This window comes from Aotus nancymaae, unplaced genomic scaffold, assembly GCF_030222135.1.
Source record: "Aotus nancymaae isolate 86718 unplaced genomic scaffold, 86718_ANA_hifiasm-v0.15.2.pri h1tg000018l, whole genome shotgun sequence".
In the NCBI taxonomy this organism is placed as follows: domain Eukaryota; kingdom Metazoa; phylum Chordata; class Mammalia; order Primates; family Aotidae; genus Aotus; species Aotus nancymaae.
The window spans coordinates 24,170,709-24,194,398 of NW_026988430.1; the positions used below are offsets into that span (position 1 = coordinate 24,170,709).

The 23,690-nt window shown below is 38.5% G+C and overlaps 1 protein-coding gene across 6 annotated transcripts in view; it reads right to left on the minus strand.

Moving 5' to 3' along the window:
• ACACA (acetyl-CoA carboxylase alpha) overlaps positions 1-23,690 on the minus strand; it is a 309,514-nt gene that overhangs the window by 145,624 nt on the left and 140,200 nt on the right. For all 6 annotated transcript variants that reach the window (XM_012445433.2, XM_012445435.2, XM_012445438.3 and 3 more), the window contains 11 exons: positions 21,212-21,362; positions 20,358-20,461; positions 16,366-16,447; positions 15,798-15,943; positions 14,931-15,081; positions 13,194-13,328; positions 12,696-12,842; positions 11,713-11,901; positions 10,311-10,411; positions 8,834-8,922; positions 3,194-3,318 (listed from right to left, as the gene is read on the minus strand). In XM_012445433.2, the coding sequence (XP_012300856.1) occupies positions 3,194-3,318; positions 8,834-8,922; positions 10,311-10,411; positions 11,713-11,901; positions 12,696-12,842; positions 13,194-13,328; positions 14,931-15,081; positions 15,798-15,943; positions 16,366-16,447; positions 20,358-20,461; positions 21,212-21,362 (1,420 nt within the window). The remainder of the gene's footprint in view (positions 1-3,193; positions 3,319-8,833; positions 8,923-10,310; positions 10,412-11,712; positions 11,902-12,695; positions 12,843-13,193; positions 13,329-14,930; positions 15,082-15,797; positions 15,944-16,365; positions 16,448-20,357; positions 20,462-21,211; positions 21,363-23,690) is intronic.

Here is a 23,690-nt window from a genome sequence, read left to right on the forward strand (position 1 = left end):
GATATGTACATTGCCATCTAAACAGCTATGAAGATGTTAATACTTTGTTATTTGTACCAATTAGCTTAATCTGGCTAAAGAGTTCCTTAAATATCTCTAAGCAAATGTAAACAATATTCTGAGTCTAAGCTTTTTCCTGTAAAGTTAAATTTAAGCAATAAGAAGAGCTTCCAAAAAATAAATTTACTACTGGTCTTCCAGACTTTGTATTAATTGTGGTACAATGTCCCTCTAAATGGAGGAAACCTGATAAGACTTTAGCCTTTCATCTGACACTCTGCTTTCCAGACAGACTGAAAGAATACCAGAAATTTGCTCAAGAGTCCTTGAGGCAAGTTACCACTGGGCAAGTTGTGCTAACACCTGGAAAGGACGAAGGTACCTCTTGGCTGGAGCAGCCCATAACCCATGACATTGACTCACAGAAGCCTTATTTTCGTGATACCTCCCTTCCTGTAGGTTCCAAAGCCCCAGAAATCATCATCTAGCTCAGCAAAGCATACTATCAACATTTCTACTTCTAGAAAGCAGAGAATGGAATGCTGGGCACATAACCATCGATCAAGAAGCCAAGATATGCAAAGAAAGGGAAACCAGCAGAGAACACAAGCTGGGGGAATCGAAGTGCTACCATGTGCAAGTGACATCTGTAAAAGACACTAAGATTTGCAGAAAGAATAATCCAAACAACCAAAATGGCTCTTACCAGCTACTACCATTAGTGCAGACGTGGGTGAGGAGGAGGGAAAGGAAGGAGGAAAGGGGAGCAGCTAAGCATTGTCAAAGAGGAAAAGAGGAAGATATGTCTGGCATTCAGTAACATCAGATCAGAAAGGAGCACCATCTGAGCTTTCACTTATGTTCCGTAAGTCACTGCTAGCTGGCCCTGACCTTGATCATATCCGTTAACTTCTTGATTTCCAAATCTCTAAGATGAAATAAAAACAACTGATATTTGAAAAGAAATTAATGACATGAAAGCTTACAGATCCTCTTATGTTTACTGGGTCTCTCTTTTCTTTTTTTTTTTTTTAAAAGAAAAGTGTATTGACACTAAAATAAAGAAAAGGACAAATCCAGCTTCCTGGTTCACATGTTCAACCATACTTATCCTCCTCCTCCTCTTCCCTTCCTCCTCCTCCTCCTCCATCCTATTCACACAAACTCAAACTCTGAAACAGCTCTTTTCTCTAAAGAGCTCAGCCTGTTGGAAAGAAAGTTTGGGTGCTATCTATGCAGGTAAGAAGTAATCAGGATGACAAGGCGGGGGAAAAAAGAACAGCGGCAAGTCAGAGTCCCATTGGCTTCTGCCTGTCCTGACTGGCAAAAGCAGAAAGCAAAGCCTCAAACCAGTTCTCTGACAGGGCCCAACGCCTCTGCAGCACCCCCCGTGTAATTACACACTTGAGTGACTGGACTCTGAAGAAAATTGAAGGCCTGAGCTCCGAACAGCTGCCATTTTCTCTCTCCATCACACCAGCATGATTACTTGAGAAATGAACAGCCCCGGCTCAAAGCTACTCCAGAATTCTCAGAGGAAATATGGCTCTGTGTTCCAATAATGAGATTCTTAAGGCAAGCGTTACTTACAATCACTCCGCAAAAGGAGCGAGCTGAGCCCCTATATCTTACAAATTAGAATTTAAGAAACCCAGCGACAGTCTTGGACGATCATTACTCTTCTGCTGCTCCAAGGATTCTAGGCTTTGGTCTATTTTTAGTGTAGAAAACTGTTAAGTTCTTAAAAAGGTAATCACAATAAAAAGAAAAACTCACCATAATTAGCTTCCTATAGAGGCAAATTCCACCCCATTCTAGGTCCAAACTGATGGATTCTTCTACCCTCCTCATCATTACCCTTTTCTGCCAGAAAGTCTTGGCTTTAACCAAGATTTAACAATGCTTTCATTAAATTTTTTTTAAAAAATCTAAATAGTCTTTCTTCCTTCTTTTGAATTAGAAAAAAAAAATTAGCAAGTTGCCATAGATAACATTTCTTAGCTGAAACCTGTCACCTGGGGGAAGTTGAAATATTACATTGTGCTGATATATATATTTTTCCCTCTCAAATGCATCTCCTGGTTTCCTCACCATTTAGCTATTCAAGGGTAGCAAAAGCAATGAACTCTCCCTATAATTACATATTTTTTAAAATGGCTATTCTTAAAAATGTTATATGCTTTAGAGTTAACCAGCTAGGCAGATAACTGAATGAGTGGCACTCTTGTTAATCAGAGACGTGAGGTAGATAGTTTCCCTTCATTCTGAAGTATGAAATAAAAAATTGCTGTGACGATGTATTTCTTTTCCTCCATGAAAAATGATGGAATTAAGGTACCAAGAATGCCAATTCCACAAAGGGACAAGAAAGAAAACTCTAGGAGTGAAAAGGTGCTACAGTCCCCCAAAAGACAAGCATGCAGCAGCAAGGCAAATGCTCAGGACCACGGGGCAAGGGACTCTAGAAACAGTCCTACTATGCTAATTCCGACAACTAACTCAACCGGAACATGCTAGGAGTGAAGGACGTGCAAGTCATCTTTAAAATTCCTTCAGCCCCTAGAAATTCCACCCACTGGCCAAATGCACATTAGCTGTCCTCACACTTGCCAGGCTCACTCCCCATTCCTACTTCCTACTAATTCTTATATTACTTAAGTTACAGGGACAAAAATCATACATTTACTACCAATACAATACTCCGAGCTTAGATTTCAATATAAATAAAAAGGGATCAGTGAAGATGCAGAACACATTTAAATTTATCTGGTTGGGGAGGAGCAGTGCTGGATTTCTTTTTTTTCAAGTTTCACATGAGAGCCATTGCTTATATCTATGAAAGAAGAGTTAAAATTAAGAGTATACTGGCTAAATACAATGAAATTTTAAAGCTACCATCATGATGACCACAGGAATGGTGAAGCACGGGGCATTTCTAAACAGTTAGGAGATGTAAGTTCCTGTGTATGATTATATGCATAATGGCCAGAATAGTCCTTTTCTCACTAGAGCAGGTTACTTCAGACCAAGGACAAAGGTAGATGTGAGAAACTGTTAATCCACAGCTCAAGACCCACTCATCCCATAATTACAAAAGGCAGCAGTTTTTTTCTCTGACCACAGCCATCAGAAGGAAAAAATACTTTTTGCATATCATCCACCGTCCTTATGAGTTCTGAAAAATGCTACTCACAATAAGCATTGTGACCAGAAGGTTCTTCTTGGTGACTTGAGCGTGAGAGAAAATGTAGTTCAGTACAGTGTTCATGTCACTTTTGTTCTCTTCCCGGAGGGCGAATACACATTTGTCATAGTGACCTGCATGCCATGAAAAAAAGCTGGTTCTCACCTGTGTATAAATGTTCACATTTACATGCTATTTGTTTTGTACTATCTATAATTTATGAGACAAGCAGTGAGAAGAAACATCTTAAGGATTTTCTTAGATGAATTTGTACAGAAACTGGCAACGTGATTTAGTAAAAGGAACACTGGACTAGGAGTCAGGAAATTTGCATATAAGACCTGGGTTCGAGGCCTAGCTCTTTTAGCAATTTACTGTATGCTCCTGGGCAAATCATTTTACCTTTCTGGGCCTCCATTTTATTTAATGTTTTAAAAATTGGGGAGATGGATGTGCCTTAAAGACTGAAGGGCTGGGGATAACTCCAACCCCAGTCTTACTCTAAACTCTCTCATGATTTCCTTAGAAGAGAAAGTGCTACTGTTTAAAAAGCAATGTAAATATCATTAAACTTGATGATTTTTAAGGTCTCTCCCAGAGCTTGAGATTCTGTTTCCATGTTTGACTCACAGAAAATAGTTCACCCTAACCAGTAGCAACAGTTTTAGCTAAAAAAATAAAACCACACCAAACAGCAATATCCATGAGAAGTGTGGCTGCTACCCCTGGAATCAACATTTTCTTCTTTGAGTCCTTGAAACAGCTAAGCAATACCTCGGAACGCCAAATCCAACCCAAGGTATAGATCAAGGAGAACCCTGCATTAAGTCAAAAGGTCTATAGGGAGACTAAAGTTATGCATATTTTCACTTGCCTTCCATAAGGCCACCAGGGGCAGGTTAGTTCTGAGTAGGAAAGCTATGTTTTACAACAGAAGCATAAGCCTCTGGTACACTATAGTGATATCTACCATGGGATATAAGTAATATTCAGTTCTTTAGAAAACAGCTTACCTCAGAATTAAATTTCCAAGTAAAGAAGAATTAGTATTTGAATATTCTCAAGGGTCAGAATTTAATGAAATCATGAAAATAGTAAAGGATTATCACCTCAGTTCAGATTCCATGTTAAGTTACAAACCAGAACAGTGGCATTCAAACTGCATTGTCGTGGTTTCCTAGAATACTGAGTAGCTTGGACCATGGTAACCAGGCTTTTAACTGTTTTAAATATTAGAGATTGACATAAGCAATTTTTTCCACAAATGAAACTATATTTGAAAAACAATGGACTACAATATCCAGAGAGCTGCCAATTTCATAAAAGACACATTCTGACCAAAAGAGAAGCTGTTTAAAAGTTAGTTGTTCTGTATTAATATTTTTCTCTACCAAGACTTAGCTTTGAAGTGACAACACAAATACACTTTGGCAGTAGGACCAGGGGAAATGAAAATAATACATTTACCCAGGGTGAGGAGAGACATTAACAGAAAGAAAGCAATGATACTTCTTTTTTTTGACTTTGAAGATCTTACATACCAAGATACTCTTTTTAAAAAATGTTTAATAGGCCAGGTGTGGTGGCTCACACCTGGAGTCCCAGCACTTTGGGCAGCTGAGGCGAGTGGATCACTTGAGGTCAGGAGTTCGAGACCAGCCTGGCCAACATGGTGAAACCCTGTCTCTACTAAAAATACAAAAATTAGCCAGGCATGGTGGTGCACACCTCCAATCTCAGCTACTCAGAAGGCTGAGGCAGGAGAATCTCTTGAATCTAGGAGGCGGAGGTTGCAGTGAGCCAAGATCATGCCACTGCACTACAGCTTGGGTGTCAGAGTGAGACTCTGTCTCAAACACACACACCGCAAAACAAAACACGTAATTATGAAATATATATACAGAATATATAAAACATATGTTATCAGTTGAAATAAGCACCCATAAGTTATTTTAAAGCTATTAAATTTTAATAGAACATCTTTAGTATCTTTGAAGACTCCTCCACAGAAACAACTACTAAGCTGAATTTTACATTAACTATTCTTTGGCATTTCTTAACTTTTATCATCAATGTATATATAATTTAATTTTGCTGGTTTTGAACCTGAAAACAATGGAATCACTGTACCATTTCTTTTTCTTAACATTGTAGTTTCGAGATTCATCCTTTTGTTCAGTGTATGCCTTGGGCATCCATTTTCACTGCTGTATAGTAATACATGGCAGGGATACTTCGATGATCTACTCTACCTATGTATATCTAGATTGTTTCTTGTCTTTTTTGAGATTACGAACAGTGCTGTCACAAACAGTCCTCTATATGTCTCCTAGTAAACATGCAATAGTTTCTCTAGAGTACGTTTTCTACGAGTAAAATTACTAGGTTAAAGAATACAAATAATTTCAACTTTATTAAGTACTGACCAACTATTACCCAAACTGGCAAACCAATTTGTACTTCATGTACAGAAGCAATGAAGATGATGATGTGACTTTTAAATTTTTGCCAATTTCATTGTGGTTTTGGTTCATATGTCTCTAATTACTAATGAGATTGAGCATCTTTGTGTAAGTTTTTGTATTATTTGTACTTCCTCTTCTGTAAAATATCTTTCTATATCTTTTGCTCAGTTTTCTATTAGGATGTCTTTAACTTGGTGATTCATAGCAATTCTCTAGATACTTCTAATTCTTTTTTAGGTATATATTTTGTAAATATCTTCTCACACTTTATAGCTTATATTTTCAGTCTCTCTTTTTTTGGAGACAGGGTCTTTCTCTGTGATCATGGCTCACTGCAGCCTCGACCTCCCCAGGCTCAGATGATCCTCCAACCTGAGCCTCCCAAGAAGCTGGGACTACAGGCACACACCACTACACCCGGCTAATTTTTGTATTTTTTGCAGAGATGGGGTCTTGCTATGTTGCCCAGGCTGGTCTTGAACTCCTGGGCTCAAGCAATCTGCCAGCCTCAGCCTCCCAAAGTGCTAGGGTTACAGGCTTTTCAGTCTCTTTATGGTGTATTTTGATGAACAGAATTTCTTGAGTGGGGTTTAAGTAATCAGTCTTTCAACAAAATCTTCCTATCCTGAGATTATAATAATATTCTCCTAAACATTTAATAGCTTCACCTCTTTAGTACATATTTAAGTCTTTAATTTTCTGGGAATTGATTTTTGTGTATAGGTATAAGACAGAGATTCCATTTCTTTCTTTCCTTTTTTCTTAAAAATAACCCATTGTGCTTGTATCATCTATTGAAAAAAAAAATCCATCCTTTCCTCATGATCTACAATGCCTCGTCTATCAGAAAATAAGTTTTCATATATGGGTGAATCTGTTTCTGGGCCACTGTGTTCCATTGATCTATAAATCTGTCCCTATAACTATATCATGCTTTCTTAATTAATATGGCTTTATATTAAATATTGATATCTTATTGGGAGATCTTGTATTTCTTTGGAAGTATCTTGGTTATTGTAAGACTTGCCTTTAAGGAAATTTCAGAACTAGCATTACAAATACCCTAACAGAATTTTTATTGAAATGTCAATCTACAGATGAATTTAGGAAGAATCAGCACCTAATAAATAGTGTGTACATTCCAATTTAAGACCTTGATAATTTATTTAAATCTTCTTTACTACTATAATCTTCTTGATTATAATTTTCTCCAAAAGAGGCTTGCACACTTTTTGTTACATTTACTTCTTAGTATTTCATCTTTTTGGTTGCTGTTTTATCAGCTAATTAATTAATTATTTAGAGACAGGCTCTTGCTCTGTTGCCTGGGCTGAGTGCAGTGATCCAATCATAGCTCACTTCACCTTTGAAACCCTAGGCTCAGGCAATCCTCTTGTTTCAGTCTCTTGAGTAGGTAGGACTATAGGCATGTGCCACCCTGCCTGGCTAATTGTTTTTAATTTTTTGCAGCAATGGGATCTCACTATGTTGCCCAGGATGGTCTCAAACTCCTGGCCTCAAGCAATCCTCCTCTCCTGGCCTCCCAAAGTGCTGAGATTATAAGCATGAGCCATTATAACCAGCCTGCTATTTTAAATGGTATTTTTTCCCCTCTGAACTGCTTTTCTTTCTTTTTTTTTTCCTCCTTTTCTTTCTTTATTGAGATGGAGTCTTGCAGTGATGCCAGGCTGGAGTGCAGTGGTGTGATCTTGGCTCACTGCAACCTCCACCTCCTGGGTTCAAGCGATTCTTAAGTAGCTGGGACTACAGGCACACGCCACCACACCCAGCTAATTTTTGTATATTTAGTAGAGATGGGGTTTCACCATGTTGGCCAGGATGGTTTCAATCTCTTGACCTTGTGATCGCCTGCCTCAGCCTCCCAAAGTGCTAGATCTAAACAACTGCTCTACTGTAAACAAATACAGTTGAATTTTGTATGTTGACTTTTATATTTGGTAATCATGTTAGATTTTAAATAATTTAATAATAAATCTGTGAATCCTTTGAGGCTTTCTAAATAGACACCCTACCATATCTAACAGTGGCAGATTTATTGCTTTACTACTTTCTAGCTCTTATATCCTTTAATTCTTTTTCTTGTCTTACTGTACTGGCCAGGGCATCCATTATAGAAGTAGTGACAGCAGGCATCCTTGTCTTATTCCTAATCTTAAAGAGAATGCTTTCAACTTATCATAATGCATGATGTGTCTTGCAGATTTTTTTGTGGATCCCCTTTACAAGATTTTTAAAGTTTAATTTCACTCCTAGTTTCCAAGAGTTTGTCATGAATGGATGTTAAACTCTGTCAAACGCTCCCTCTCCATACTCTGTTATCTTGAGATGATGAGTATGTTTTTCCTCCTTTCATCTATTTCATGATAAATTATATTAATTGACCTTCTCCAGATTGATCAACCTTGCATAAGTAGGATAAAGGCAACTTAGTTGTAATGTATTATTTTATACATCGCTGGATGCGGTTTGCTAATATCTACATGAGGACTTTTGCTAGTCATGAGTGGCATAGGCTGCTTTTAACGGAAGTGAAAGGGAGCAAATGTTTCAAATTTCAGATAATGTTTCCAATTCTGTGGTGTTTCATTGCCATCTTGTGGCAGGAAGCAATGTCAGCGGTATGCAGCTTTAAAATTTTAGCCAAGGTATTTCACTCTTACAGACGATGTAAAATCTAGCGCAACTCTTCAGAGAAAGCCCGGGATAAAGTCTACCTAAATGATATAGTAAAAAGTACTGGAAAATCTGAGCTAGCTCTTCCCAGATGCTTCTGGTTCAATTCATGGATTAGCTGCTGAGAATCAAGTTCTTTCGATACGGGTTTCTCAATTTCAGCCTGTGATGACTCAATCAACTCACACTATACAAGGTCAACAAGATGTCAACAGGAATGGTAATCTCTATTAGAAAAATTTCCTTGGCCCTTCCTCAGAAGCACACTGGATTCCTAATTTCATCAAACTGTGTTTTGTTGTTCATTCTTTAGTGCTAGTAGATATAGAGGTTTATTTTTTAAGGGAGTGGTGATAGGAGAGAGAGTTTATTAATGAGAAGTATTGGTGACAGGAAAGGGCTTAGCTCTTACATAGTCTGAAAGGGATAGCTTGGGTTGGTTATCAGAATCAAGCTTTCTTAGCTACAGAGTCCTTAGGAAGAGGCTTACCATTCTGGAATTTTGTCTCTACTCGCAGGTACTGCCGGAGCAGATCCATCACCACAGCCTTCATGTGGCCTCGGATGCCACTTCGGTACCTAGGCAAATAGAAAGTCTCCTCTGAAAAACCTGACAAGCCAACACTATTAAATAATAAATCCAAAGGCCAAATTTACCTCCACGACTTTCCAACTGAACTGCTTTCCCTCTGAATAAAGAACAGCCTAAAATGAACTACAAAATTAACTTACATTCTAAGCCTAAAAGAAATCTCACCATAGACAAGACCTTTTTTAATAAAGAAGAAAAGACAAGACAGCAAAAACCTGCACAGCCCCACCTACCAACACCTTGATTCAGTTTCTAACTGCTAAATAGAAATTATTATCATACTCTTGAAATGGCTGAGATATCTGAAAAATTTATAAGTATCTTAAAATTAAAAATGCTCTGTGAGGCAGGGTGCTGTAGCTCACATATGCAATCCCGGAACTTTCAGAGGCCAAGGCAGGAGCATTGCTTGAGCCTAGGAGCTCCAGACCAGCCTGAGCAACATGGCAAAACCCTGTATCAAAAAAAATATTAAAAAATTAGCCAAGTATGGTACCATGTGCCTGTAGTCCCAGCTACTCAAGAGGCTGAGGTGGAAGGATCGCTTGATCCCAGGAGGCAGACGTTGCAGTGAGCTGAAATTGTGCTACAATACTACAACCTGGGTGACGTGTGAGACCCTGTCTCCAAAAAGTAAGTAAATAAATAAATAAAAATGCTCTGTGACTATCCCTTTAGTATTAATAGCAACAACACAATTACTTCTGCACAAACCTAATACAATAGGCTCCATAATCTAAGAAGAAAAAATGTCATACTGGGCCCTGTACCAGAAGAAAAATTAGGAGCATCATCAAAATGGCAGGGTAAAATAAAACAACACTATTTCAGTACCTTAATAACTGACAGGCCAGATGCAGTGGCTCATGCCTGTAATCCCAACAGTTAGGGAGGCCGAGGTAGGTGGATCATTTGAGCCCAAGAGTTTGAGACAAGCCTAGGCAACATGGCACAACCCTGCTTCTTCTAAAAATATAAAAATTAGCTGGATATGGTGGTACATGCCTGCAGTCTCAGCTACTTGGGGGTTGAAACAGGAGGATCACTTGAGCCTCAGAAGGTTGAGGCTGCAGTAAGCCATGACTGAGCCACTGCACTCCAGCCTGGGCGACACAGTGAGATCCTGTCTCAAAAAATAATATAATAATAAATAATTGACAGGAAAAAATGTAGAATATTAAGAAGTCAGAAATATTGAGCATGAGAGTTAGCTCACAATTCTAAGATATTTAGAAGATACAAGGTACTTTCTAAGATATAAGGTGCTTTCTAATTTCTTGAAGACAAATCTGAGGTAAATCTCTTAGTAACTACTTAAAAGAAAGGAAAGCATGAGCATGGACAGGTCTGGGAATCTGAAGTTACAAGTTACTACCTCTGCACCAGTTGGACAATGCTCTGAGTATTCATAAAGAAGACTTCTCGTTCAGATTTCCGGTTCAATGTAGCTGCGTGGCTATCTAGGATATTGGCAATCTAAGGTATAAAAAAGGGAAAAAAATGAGGCCCAACCCAACTAAGGGCCCCAAAGCATTAGCCTCTATAGTATCACCACTAGGAATCTTCTTGTTATAACATGACAATGCCCATCTCTCACATGCTGGCAGCAGCTGGAAGTTACTGAGTATAGTTTATATAGGGGCTCACGTTAAATAAGCAAGCAGATTTCATCCCTTATCACCCTTTCCCAGATGAATTAATGACTACATTATAGAAACTATTATCTTATCAAGATCTGTTCAAGGTCAAGATCTAAACTTCATTCCCCACTTGTCTACCTATACTCCCTACATGTACATCTGCTTTATGGGTAAAGAGTAAAGATACTCCCAAGGTATTAAGAATGTCTCTGAAATAAAACTACCAATAGGCCATGTGTGGTGGCTCACACCTGTAATCTCAGCACTTTGGGAGGCCAAGGAGGGAGGATCACTTGAGCCCAGGAGTTCAATACCAACCGAGGCAACACAGTGAGATATCGGTCTCTATAAATATTTTTTAAAAATTAGCTGGGCATAGTGGGGCACCTCTGTAGTCCCAGCTACTTGGGAGGCTGAGGTAAGATGATCCATTGGGCCTATGGGGTCAAGGTTACAGCGAGCCATGACTGCACCACTGCATTCCAGCCTGGGCAACAGAGCGAGACCCTGTCTCAAAAATTAATAAAACAGCCAGGCGTGGTGTCTCACACCTGTAATCCCAGCACTTTGGGAGGCCGAGATGGGTGGATCATGAGGTCAGGAGATCAAGACTATCATGGCCAACATGGTGAAACCCCATCTCTACTAAAATTATAAAATTTAGCTGGGCATGGCAGCATGTGCCTGTAATCCCAGCTACTCGGGAGTCTGAGGCAGAATCACTTGAACCTGGAAGGCGGAGGTTGTGGTGAGCTGAGATAGCGCCACCGCACTCCAGTCTAGCAACAGAGCTAGAATCTGTCTCAAAAAGTAAATAAATAAATAAAACTACTACTATTCCTCTACCTTCAATTCATGAAAATATCTCTAATTAGAGAATAGCCCAGGAACAAAGCTATATGGCCTGCATGGTCCAAGTGTGCTTTTCTCATAACTACAGATACTTTATACTTCACATACAGTACTTTCACTATTGGGTTTGTACACTGAGGTAGTTTTGTGAGGAATACAATGCTTAAAAGTATACAAATACAACATCCAAAAAGTAAGAAAGATACAAATAGGAAGGAATCCTACAATATGAACTTGAGCATTGGTAGCCAGAAAAAAATAAAGATAGTGTTAACCTATAAATACCTGCTGGCTGGGAAACTGACAGAGGACTGATGTGATGTTGCTAGCATACTGAGCCATTTCCTTCTTGATAGACTTCTCCACATTGGGGGGAATGCGGCCAGACACACTGGTCATGATATCTTGCAATTCTAGGAGAGGCAGGGAAGGATCTCTGAGGGTTTTCATCAATCGCTCTACCCAGTCTTTTACCTAAAAAGAAAGCATTGGTAAAACAGGACCCAAAGTTAACACAATTCCCCCAAATAAAAAGATATACAGTTGTTATTTGATATATGTGGGAAATTGGTTCCAGGACGACCTCTCGTATATGAAAATCTACACATACTTGAGCCCTACGGAACCCACGTATATGAAAAGTTGTGGGCTCCATATCCCAAAAATACTATAATTTTGACCGATGTTTGGCTGAAAAAATCCACAGAAGTGGACCCACAGAGTTCAAAACTGTATTGTTCAAGAGTCAACTATATCTGAATTCACTATCATATACTACTTTTTTTCAATATAAAATTTATATAATTTTCAATAGAGATAGGGTCTTGCTATGTTGACCAGGCTGGTCTCAAACTCCTGGCCTCAAGTGATCTTCCCATCTCAGTCTCCCAAAGTGGTAGGATTACAGGTGTGAGCCACCACACCTGGCCAACTATCATATAGTACTTTGAAATTGCAATGTAAGTATCTAACATTGCCCCTATTCTCCAGTTTCTCAAGAGGCAAAAAAAAGGAGTAATCACAATTAAATGTGAAGTCTATGATAAGGACAAGAAACATGGATTCTTAATTTCCAGTTTAATGGAACATAGAGAAAAAAAAAAACACATGGATTTAAAGATCTCAAGTCCCATAACTGAAGGTGGGAGAGTTTTAGGCCAAACAGCTTTCTTTTCTTCCCTCTTAAACAATCATTATGAGACTTTCAACTGTTTTGGAGAATAGGTACACTATTTGTACATCCCTTCTCCAACAGACGTGATTCATACCTTGTAGCTAAAGAAAGGATCTGGAAGGCAGTATCCATTCATTACATTGACCAGATTATCCAGGACATAATGGAACACTCGATGGAGTTTCTCGCCCCTGAGTGCCGTGCTCTGGATCCGTGGCAGACTACCAGTGTGAAGCTCAGCCTGTCAACCCCAAGAGATCAAGTCATCTACTACTTTTGATCTATGGTACAAACACAACACTGCAACTTAAGAGTCATCATTCAAAATTGAGACATCCTTTTACCATACCCAGCTACCAGGAGGGAAGTCAATGGAGGAAACATTATAAGGAAATTATGGAATCTTAGTATTATAGTAACTCTTGCAAACTCTAGTTCCATAATACTACAGGTACAAATACAAGGCATAAGATTAATAGGGGACAAAGCTAAAGAAAACACTGGCAAACCAAGCACTGAAATCACTTGCCTCTCCAAACCACCAAGTTCTTTAGCTCTTAGAGAGCAATATTTGGAGTGCCTTCCTACTCACCTGCTGAACCTTGCTGGGGTTGTCCAATTGCATTTTGGCTAGTACACAGCCAGGGTCAAGAGCTGCTCCAGGTCGCTTGACGTAATGGACACAGCCAGACTCCGCAGCTGTTAAGGTCATCACCATCTTCATTACCTACAGTGAAAAATAAATTAGACTCTAATCTGTTTTTACACAGGTGAATGCTTAAAAGAGGTCAATTTTTCCCTTAGCATCTAAGTTGGGCCACAGCTAATTCAACCCAGAAGAAAATGGGAATTTACCAACATCTCCTAGGGACTATCAAGGCGGGTAGTTAAAAAATCTCTCAGTACCTCACTTTAGGAATTAGTAACAGTTATTGACATTCCTCATTTCTTACTTTTAAATCCATTTTGGCATAATTTATGATTTTACTTGTTTTGTACTTGGAAAGTGAGGAACAATTTAATCTCTTCATACCAGTGAATCCAATTTAAGACATCCAAGCCAAACACTAAGGATCATTCTTCACTCCTCTTTCTCCCTTACCTACCAATTACCAACCCACCCGTGTATATCTTCTAAACCTTTCTCAAAAATCTTCCTCTCTTGCCATCTCTTCGGGTAAGGCCTTCTTCATCTCTGGCCCAAAGTACTTCAAAGACCTCCTAAGAGATTTACCTACTTGCTATATACCACCAGCAAGGCTACTAAAAGCAATCATTCTAGAGCCCAAATCTCATCATACTAGTTTTCCACTTAAATCGTTCAGAGATTACTCACTGCCTCCAGGATAGTGTAAACTTACTAGTATATGGCTTATAAGATCCTTCATAACCTCACATTCAAGATTTCACATTACTTCTTTATCATCTTTGCTTGCCCCTCCCCATTAAAGCTTAGTCTATGCTCAAGCCACACCAATACATTTTGCAGTTCCCTAAATACACTGTGCTCTCTTGCTTCTGTCTGTGTACATGCTATTCCTTCAATGTGAAGCACTCTTCCCTGCCCTTCTTCACCTGCTCTATTACTATCTATCTTTCAAAACTAAGACAAATGTCTCTTCATTCAGAGTATCTTCCCATATAAGCTTACTTTGATTTGGGTTAAGTGACCCTCTGCACTCTATGCTTAGCTCTCTTAAAATTAATCATATTCATTACTTGTCTGTTTTGTGCCCCAGTTCCATGTATTTTCTCTAGATAGACAGCAGTTAGCACACATAACATTCCATAAGTGCTAGTACCTAGTATCTATTTTTAGAGCTAGAGAGACCTCATTTGCCAAAGTGTTTTTGTGTTTTAAAAATGTTAAGGTTCACACTTCCAATTAAGCCAACTGATGTTTCTTTTTCATTCTTATTTTCATTCTGTTATCTTTTTTTTTTTTAAATTTTTTTAGAAATAGGGTGTTGACTTGTGGCCGAGCTGGAGTACAGTGGTACGATTACCATTCACTGCTGCTTGAATTCCTGGGCTCAAGGGATCCTCCTGCCTTAACCACCAGAGTGGCTGGGACTACAGGCATGTGCCACTGTACCATGTTAATTTTTTAATTTTTCGTAAAGTCAGGGTTTCACCATCTTGTCTGCGTTAGTCTCAAACTCCTGAGTGCAAGTGATCTTCCCGCCTCAGCCTCCCAAAGTGCAGGCATTACAGACATGAGCCACTGCACCCAGCCTCCTTTCTGTCACTTTTCAGTCTTAGTCCAACCCAGCCAACCCTTTTCCTACCCTCTCCTCCCATGATTCCACAGTCCATTCACCACCCTGACCTCAATCTCAGCATAGCACTGGCCAGCAAACACATGACCTCCATCTTCTACAATGTACTGGATTAACTTCCCAGCAGAAGGTGAGCGCATCACCGATGGGTCAATTTCCTTCTCAAACACACAGGTTTTATTGCCAATCGTGATGCGATATCTAGGAGACAAGTGGAAGTATGTAAGCTGATAAAGCACCTCAGGATGTAAAGGAGAATGATAGAGAAAAATAATCCTGAGAACTTTATTTTACACACACACACACACAACATTCACTGCATCATTTACAATGTCAAGTAACAAAAATTTCCTTCAATAAGAATCAGATTAAGAAAATTATAGTACAATCACATAATGGAATACTACATGACTATTAAAAATAACAAGTACCACCATTTAAAAAAAAACACACACAAAGATATTGATGATGTAATAGCTAACATTTCTTGAACCCTAGCTATGTTGTGGCAATGTTCTACACATTTTCAACATGTTAATTCATTTCATTCTCATAATATCATAACCAATGTTGAATATTTGTATTTAAAAAAGTGAATTTAAAGGAAAAACAATGTGTACATGAATGTAACTTGTATAGGCATATCTAAAATCTCTACTCAAATATATAGGAAACTTTTAACAATAGTTACTTATAAAGAAAGGAACTTACTTTTCATTGTCCACATACACTGGAGTGGTAGAGAGACATATTTTTAATTGTAAACACTTTTGTACTCTTGATATTTTTAAGTGCATGTACTATTTTTAACTACAAATGAGTACCAAAAAAAGCCTAGAAAAATCCCAAGAGCTAGTAACTAATAAGCGATAAGGCTAAGAAGATGACCAGCAAATGGACCTTAAACAGCAACTTACCTATCCACTTCCTCCTTCATATACGTGGTGTAACTGCTGCCATCATAGGACAAGAGCAGTCCACCGTCGCTCAGCCGATGTACATCTACTTCTACACATGAGCCATTCATAATTACCACATAGGAGTTGGGGGACTGTCGAGTCACCTGTAGGGAATGAGAATGAGGGTCAGTGTATCCCTTCCAGGTACAGCTCCAAACAAAATTTGAATGTTTCAAAAATTCAGATAAGAAAGATCTGTCGGGAGGAAGAAAATACATGGTACTGATGGTATTTGCATCAGTGTCTGTGGGCATGGCTCAGTCCTGCTGTGAGCAAAGAGGGCAACCTCAGTTGTTTTTCCCAGCTGTGGCTGTTCCCTGTCTCTCCTTTATCTTGGTGGCATATGTCAAACTGAAGAACAATAAAAAAGTTTTCATAGAACAACAAATGCTTCTGACACAAATAATGACTATAATTTCACTAACACCCCCATCCCTGCATTATATCAAACTTTTTCTCCTGCCTCTCAACCTAAAGAAAGATAGCTAAAAAAGCAAGGTGCAAGCTCCAATGAGGTTCAGCATACCTTAAGTACATATTTGACTCCCTCATAGATAAGTTCAACATCTACTGTATTCAGAAGTGTATGAGCAGGAAGGACTTGACCCCTGAAAGAACAATGAGACAGACACTTACTACAAAGTTCTAACAATTAATAAGGAAATCTAAAAGATTATCGACTGTACCATTTCCTAGAATAATAAAAAACTAGAAAAACCTAAATGATCTTTTGTATTTGTTTTTGTTTTTGTTTCTTAAAGACGGGGTTTCACCTGGTTCGTCAGGCTGGTCTTGAACTCCCGACCTCAGGTGATCCGCCCGACTTGGCCTCCAAAGTGGTTGGATTACAGGCATGAGCCACCACGCCTGGCCATGATCTTTTTTTTTTTTGAGATGGGGTCTCACTCTATCACCAGGCTGGAGTGCAGTGATGTGATCTCGGCTCACTGCAACCTCTGCCTCCCGGGTCAAGCAATTCTCCTGCCTCAGCCTCCTAAGTAGCTGAGACTATAGGCATGCACCACCACACCCAGCTAATTTTTGTATTTTTAGTAGAGACAGGGTTTCACCATGTTGGCCAGGATGGTCTTGATCTTTTGACCTCATGATCCGCCTGCCTCAGCCTCCCAAAGTGCTGGGATTACAGGCATGAGCCACCGCGCCCAGCCCTAAATGATCATTTGTAAGGAACTGATCACATCAATTATGAAAGAATCATATAATGGATTTTTTTTTAATTAGAGTAAAATACATATTACATTTGTCATCTTAACCATTACAAAATGTACAGTTCTATAGTGTTGGGGATATGGACACTACTGTGCAACCAATCTCCAGACTTTTTCATCTGGCAAAAGCGAAACTCTGCACCCATTAACAACTCCCCATTTCCCCCTCCCACCAGTCCCTTGTAACCATCATTCTACTTTCTAGTTCTATCAGTATGACTACTTTTGATACATCACATAAGTAAAACCACATAGTATTTGTCTTTTTGTGACAGGTTCAATTTACTTGCCCTAATGTCCTTAAGATCTACCTATGTTTTAGCATGTGTCAGAATTTCCTTCCTCTTTAAAGCTGAATAATATTCTATTGTATGTATATGCCACATTTTGTTTATCCAGTCACCTATCAACGAACATGTAAGTTGCTTCCATCTTTTAGCTACTGTGAATAATCTATGAATGTGGCTGTACAGGTATCTCTTTCAGACTCTGCTTTCAATTATTCCAGAATATCCACAAGTGGTATTATCAGATCATATGATAATTCTATTTTTAATTTTTTGAGCAATAGCAATACCATTTTTCAATAGTGGCTGCATCATTTTACATTCATATCAAGAGTGCACAAGTGGGCATCCTAATGGGTGTGAGATGATATCTCATTATGGTTTTGATTTGATTTACTTAATGTTTAGTGATGTTGAGCATGTTTTCATATATGCAACAAAACATACAGACATTAAAAAGATATGAACTAATAAACACTTAGAAAAAATATACTACTGTTGGCTGGGCATGGTGGCTCATGCCTGTAATCTCAGCACTTTGGGAGGCTGAGGCGGGCAGATCATGAGGTCAAGAGATAGAGACCATCCTGGCCAACATGGTGAAACCCTGTCTCTACTAAAAAATACAAAAATTAGCTGGGTGTGGTGGTGGCACATGCGTGTAGTCCCAGCTACTAGGGAGGCTGAGGCAGGAGAATTGCTTGAACCCGGGAGGCAGAGGTTGCAGTGAGCTGAGATTGCGCCACTGCACTCCAGCCTAGTGCCTGGCGACAGAGCAAGACTGTCTCAAAAAAAAAATAAAATAAAATACATATATATACACACACACACACACACACACACACATATACATACATACACACATACATACACTGTTGAGTGAAAAAGGCAGGGTAAAGAACAGTTTCACAGTATGCTACCATTTGAGTTTTAAAAAAGCAGGAGGTGGGAAGAAACAACTATTACATGTTGATATGGCTTGACAGTGTTTCCACTTAAACCTCATCTTGAATTATAGCTCCCATAATTCTCATGTGCTGTGGGAGGGACCTGGTGGGAATTATTTGAATCATAGGGACGGTTCCCCCATACTGTTATCATGGTAGTAAATAAGTCTCATGAGATCTGTTGGTTTCATAAAGGGAAACCCCTTTCACTTGGCTCTCATTTTCTCTCTTGCCTGCCACCACGAAAGATGTGATTTTACTCTTCCTTTACCTTCTGCCATGATTGTGAGGCCTCCCCAGTCATGTACAACTGTGACTCAATTAAACCTCTTTCCTTTATAAATTAGCCAGTCTTGGGTATGTCTTTATTAGCAGCATGAGAACAGACTAATACACATGTACATGTTTATGTCAGTTTAGGATATCTTTGGAAGGTTACAGAAGAAATTGGTAATATGAATTTGGTATAGGGGAAGGAAACTGGGTGGCCAAGGAACAGAGGTAAGAGAGACTTTTCACTTTGCATCTTTCTTGTGCCTTTGAATTTTGAACCACATGAATGTGTTAACTGTTCTTAAAGATAAGGATTAAGGTCGGTCAAGGTGGCTCACACCTGTAATCTCAGCACTTTGGGAGGCCAAGGCGGGAAGATCACAAGGTCAAGGGATCAAGACCATCCTGGCCAACATGGGGAAACCCCATCTTAACTAAAAATACAAAAATTATTTGTAGTCTCAGCTACTTGGGAGGCTGAGGCAGGAGAATCGCTTGAACCCGGGAGACAAAGGTTGTGGTGAGCTGAAATCGTGCCAGTGCACTCCAACCTGGGCAACAGAGCAAGACTTCGTCTTAAAAAAAAAAGAAAACAAAAAAAAAAGACAGTAGGCTGGGTGGACAGGAAAGGGAGAACATTACCAAGGAGAGAAACGTTATCAAGAAAAACTTTTGCTAAAAGTAGAGAAAGAATGATAAAGCATGGTGGTAAGTTGTTAGTTAATAGGTGAATCTGAGCAAAGAAATTATATAATAATATATAGAAATTATTTGTACTATTCATGCAACTCTTAAAAACCTAAAATTATTTCAAAACACAAGTTTTTAAAATAAGTTAAAAACAAAAGCATTTTAAAAGGAGGGAGGGGGGCTTGTAGAGGAAACTGCATTTGACACATTTGTACACCAATAAATAAGAAAACTATTTAACTAGGTTAGAGATTATATATCGCAGAACAGAAATAAATAGGACTGGATTGGTAAGAGGGGACAATGTATATAGGGAGTTGAAAGTCACACCAAGGGATTTAGATTCGATACAGAAGAGAAACACCAAGCTGCTGAAGGTTTTACTGCATGAGAGTAACATAGTGAAAGATACTTATCATAGGGCTTGAATAACTCTGAAATCTCGGTTCAATTTTTTACAATTTGTTTCTTTTCTTTCTTTCAGAAACCTCAAAAGGGAATTGATATAAGTCTAACAACACAGAAGGAAATAAAAGTGCCTGTGATTAAAGTGCTTTAAAATGATTAGCCACTTGGACCATTCCTCTGGGGACTCAGGCAGAGCTTAGTATCCTGAATCAGCATTAGATATTAGTTTAGCCCCATAGATGTCTGACCCTCTACTTGAAAGAGTCAAGAGGTCATCCTGAATAACAGCCTTAATTATTTACTTCTGAAAGGTGGTACAGGTAATACATGAAATATTTAGGGTTCAATGCTAGGGAGAAATACCAGATTTTTATCACTAGGGTCTGGGGAGATTTGATACTTATTCAGGACAGAATATCTACTGAAGCTGGATTTCAGTTTTTAAAGAACCAACCTGTTCTAACCGTGGCATAAGTTAATGTCTAGAATCTGCAGTTAGACTCCCCAAATACTTTGCTGTAAACATCAATATCCCCTCTCCTTCTTGCCACCATGGTCCATGAATAACAAGTAGCACTCATAAGCTGCCAGGAATGGACAGAAGAATAAATGGGTCTTTGAGCTTCAGTCCCTGTACTCAGGACCTTTGGTTAGTTTGTGTAGCCTACAAGAAACAAAGCCTACCTTTCTAAGGAGTGAAGGAAGTTAGAGATGCTATTCCGCAGGCTCACATCCGCCACATGGAGGGCCCCACACACAACCCCCAACATGGTGTCAGGTCGCTCAGCCTGAAAGGAGGAAAAAGAGGGCAGATCAAATGCATGGTCACTTGGCACCACAGCCTCTTAAATGAAATCAGATTTGTTGTAACGAAATTTGTTGTGATGAAACAGTTATCAATGAAAGTCTCCATTTTCATTGCCCAACTGATTTTTTAGATAGAAATGAACACATTCACTTTTAGAATTTGATTAGAGGCACCATTTGAAGTGAAATGAAAAGTGACTAAGATTCAAAAATAGGCTTTTGACAGAAATAAATTTAAAAAGATACAAAGATTTGGCTACTGATAATCTCAAAGAAAAATGGTGTATAGCCAAAATTTGGACCTTCAAACAATTTATATGAATCTAATAATTTTATACAAAATCTTGGATAATTTAGGATAGCCCCAGGAATTGAAGAATAAGTGATAACTCTTGATTTAAATGAACCCTCTCTCTTCAGCATTTGGTAGATGCAGAAGTTGGTAACTATGGACCAGATTTAACATTAAATGAAGAAAAAGAAAAGTACTTCAATCTCTGCATGCCTCTCCTCAAGTATACCTTAGGAAATAATACTAGAACATAAAATGACTGTGTTACACAAGCACAGGAACTATTAGAGTGCTAAAATTACACTGACTCCTAGATTCTTCCAGGTAGATCAAGAACCATTTAGATTAGGATCAATTTCATTTAGTGATGGGGATTGAGCACACAAGTCTATAAAAACCCAATCCCAGAAGCTGTTTGTGCAAGTGGAGAAATACATACCTGTACTTTTTCTGCTATCAGTCTGTCCAGCCAGCCAGTATCAATTCTGTTCATCTGAAAGCTTTCAGTCTCTAACAATTTGATCAGGTATTCAACTGTAGTTCGAAAGTCACCCCGAATAGACAGCTCCTTCAAAGCCACCACCATGTTTCTGGGAAAAGAACAGAAGCCAATCTGTTTCAGCAACAAACACTTCAATGTTTTTCAATCATTTTAAAGAACTTTCATTCCTTTGGAATCTTGAGAGGGAAGGGAGAGAGGCAGTTGCACAAACAAGGGTGCACATGTTAAGTGTGCTCATTCATATACATTCCAAAGAGGAAAATTTGCAAAAAGTCAGTAAACATGAATTCTAACTGATATTACCATAAGAGCATCAGGAAATCAGATACATTTCATTATAATGAGTACAGAACAAATTATAACAAATTATATGCAAAGCACCCTCAGCTTTTACTTACTGAGTTACCCTTATTCCATTCATTTATTGTTGGCTAACAAGAATTAGGGCATTAATTTTCCCTATCCTTATACCTTATTTATTTTATGTATAATTTACATACAGTAAAATATACTTATTTTAAGTATACAGTTCAGTGAATTTTCACAAGTCCTTAATTTAAAGATTTCCATACAGTGAAGCAACTCTCTGGGTGCAGTCATATATCAGCCTGACACTGCATGTGAGTGTTTTTTAAACTGCATCTTGGATATCTATGCAATGATTTGCTCATTACTTTTATTACTTCCCAGTGCAAAGTGATCCAATGTTAGCAAAATTTCAAATACTATAGGGCTTTTCTGTATATTTATGCCCAGTGTCTATCCTGCACAGGACAGGCACTTACTTCAACACTTATTACGTATCTCATACTAGTAAGACACATACTATGGTTGTAAGGAAGAAAGAACATATATACAATAATCACTTTCAAAATATATGGCAGAATATCATCAATGGCAGTGAAGATACTTAAGCAAAGTCCTGGAGAGGTTGTAAGAAGGGAGAAATTCACCTCCTCACGATTTTATGAAAAATGTGGAATCTGACATGGGCTAAAAGTTTAGCTGATAATTGTAACTGTGAGAAGAATCATATTCCAGGTGGTCCAGGTATTCCCCTCAGCCTAAAGTATTATTCTGTTGCCCACCTCTGTTCTCCTTTCTATGTCCTCCTTTGATTTGACTTACTTCTACAAATTTTTCAAATATCAATCTAGATGTCACTGTCTTCTGGGAAGCCTTCCCAGATCCCCTCTAGACTGACTTAGTTGACTCTCTGTATGATCTTATAATGCCCTTAAATAATCCAACTACCATCATACTTTCTACATTGTATTTTAATTGCCAATTGTCTTACACCCTCTGGATTGTAAAGTTTTGTGAGGACAAAGTTACTACTTTGGACCTCAATGACTGCCAGAACCAGTACATAGTAGATACTCAGTAAGTACTTGTTGAATAGAATGAATGAATGGGCCTGGCACAGTGTCTCATGCTGGGAATCCCAGCACTGTGGGAGACCCAGGCAGGTAGATCACTTGAGGTCAGGAGTTCAAGAACAGCCTGGGCAACATGGTGAAATCCATCTCTACTACAAATAGAATAACTAGCCGAGTGTGGTGGCAGGTACTCCATCTCAAAATAAATAAATAAATAAATAAATAAATAAATAAATAAATAAATAAATGAATGAATGAACAGAGGAAATAGTAAGAACGAAGAAGCAGAGGGAAGAAAATACAGGTTGACAAAATTAGCCAGGTATGGCAGAGCGTGCCTGTAATCCCAGCTACTCGGGAGACTGAGGCAGGAGAATCGCTTGAACCTGGGAGGTGGAGGTTGCAGTGGGTCGAGATCATGCCACTGCACTCCAGCTTGGCGACAGAGAGAGACTCTGTCTCAAAAAAAAAAAAAAAAAAAAGAAATTACCTCCTTCAGTCCTAGGTTTTAGGCAAGGAAAAGTGCTATTAATTTAATATTCATTGTTTATGATTAATAGAATATTATCTAATATTTATGATATAGCAGTTATATTTACATACGCTGTTATATACTTTACAGCACACTAAGGTCTCTTATATAAGCAATGTAGACAATGTCTTTATGTCCTTTTCATAAAATGAGCAGTAGAATTTTATTATTTTAAATGACCATAAGAGTACATCATGATGACTATGGCTCATAACAATAAACTGTGTACTTGAAAACTGCTAATAGATTTTAAGTCTTCTCACCAGAAAAAATAAAATAAAAATCTATGATTTATTTGATACCTAGTTCTTGGCCAACGATCTACCTCCCCTCAATAACAATACTGTTCCTGTGGAAAAATAAGATACCTTTAAAGCAATCGATTTTATATATTTATCAAAAATTTTGAAAGGAAAAATACTTAAAAAGGCTCAGAAGAACAATCAGAAAAACATCTGCCAAGCACTACATAATTTAACACAACACGAATGCAAGTGCAATTAAA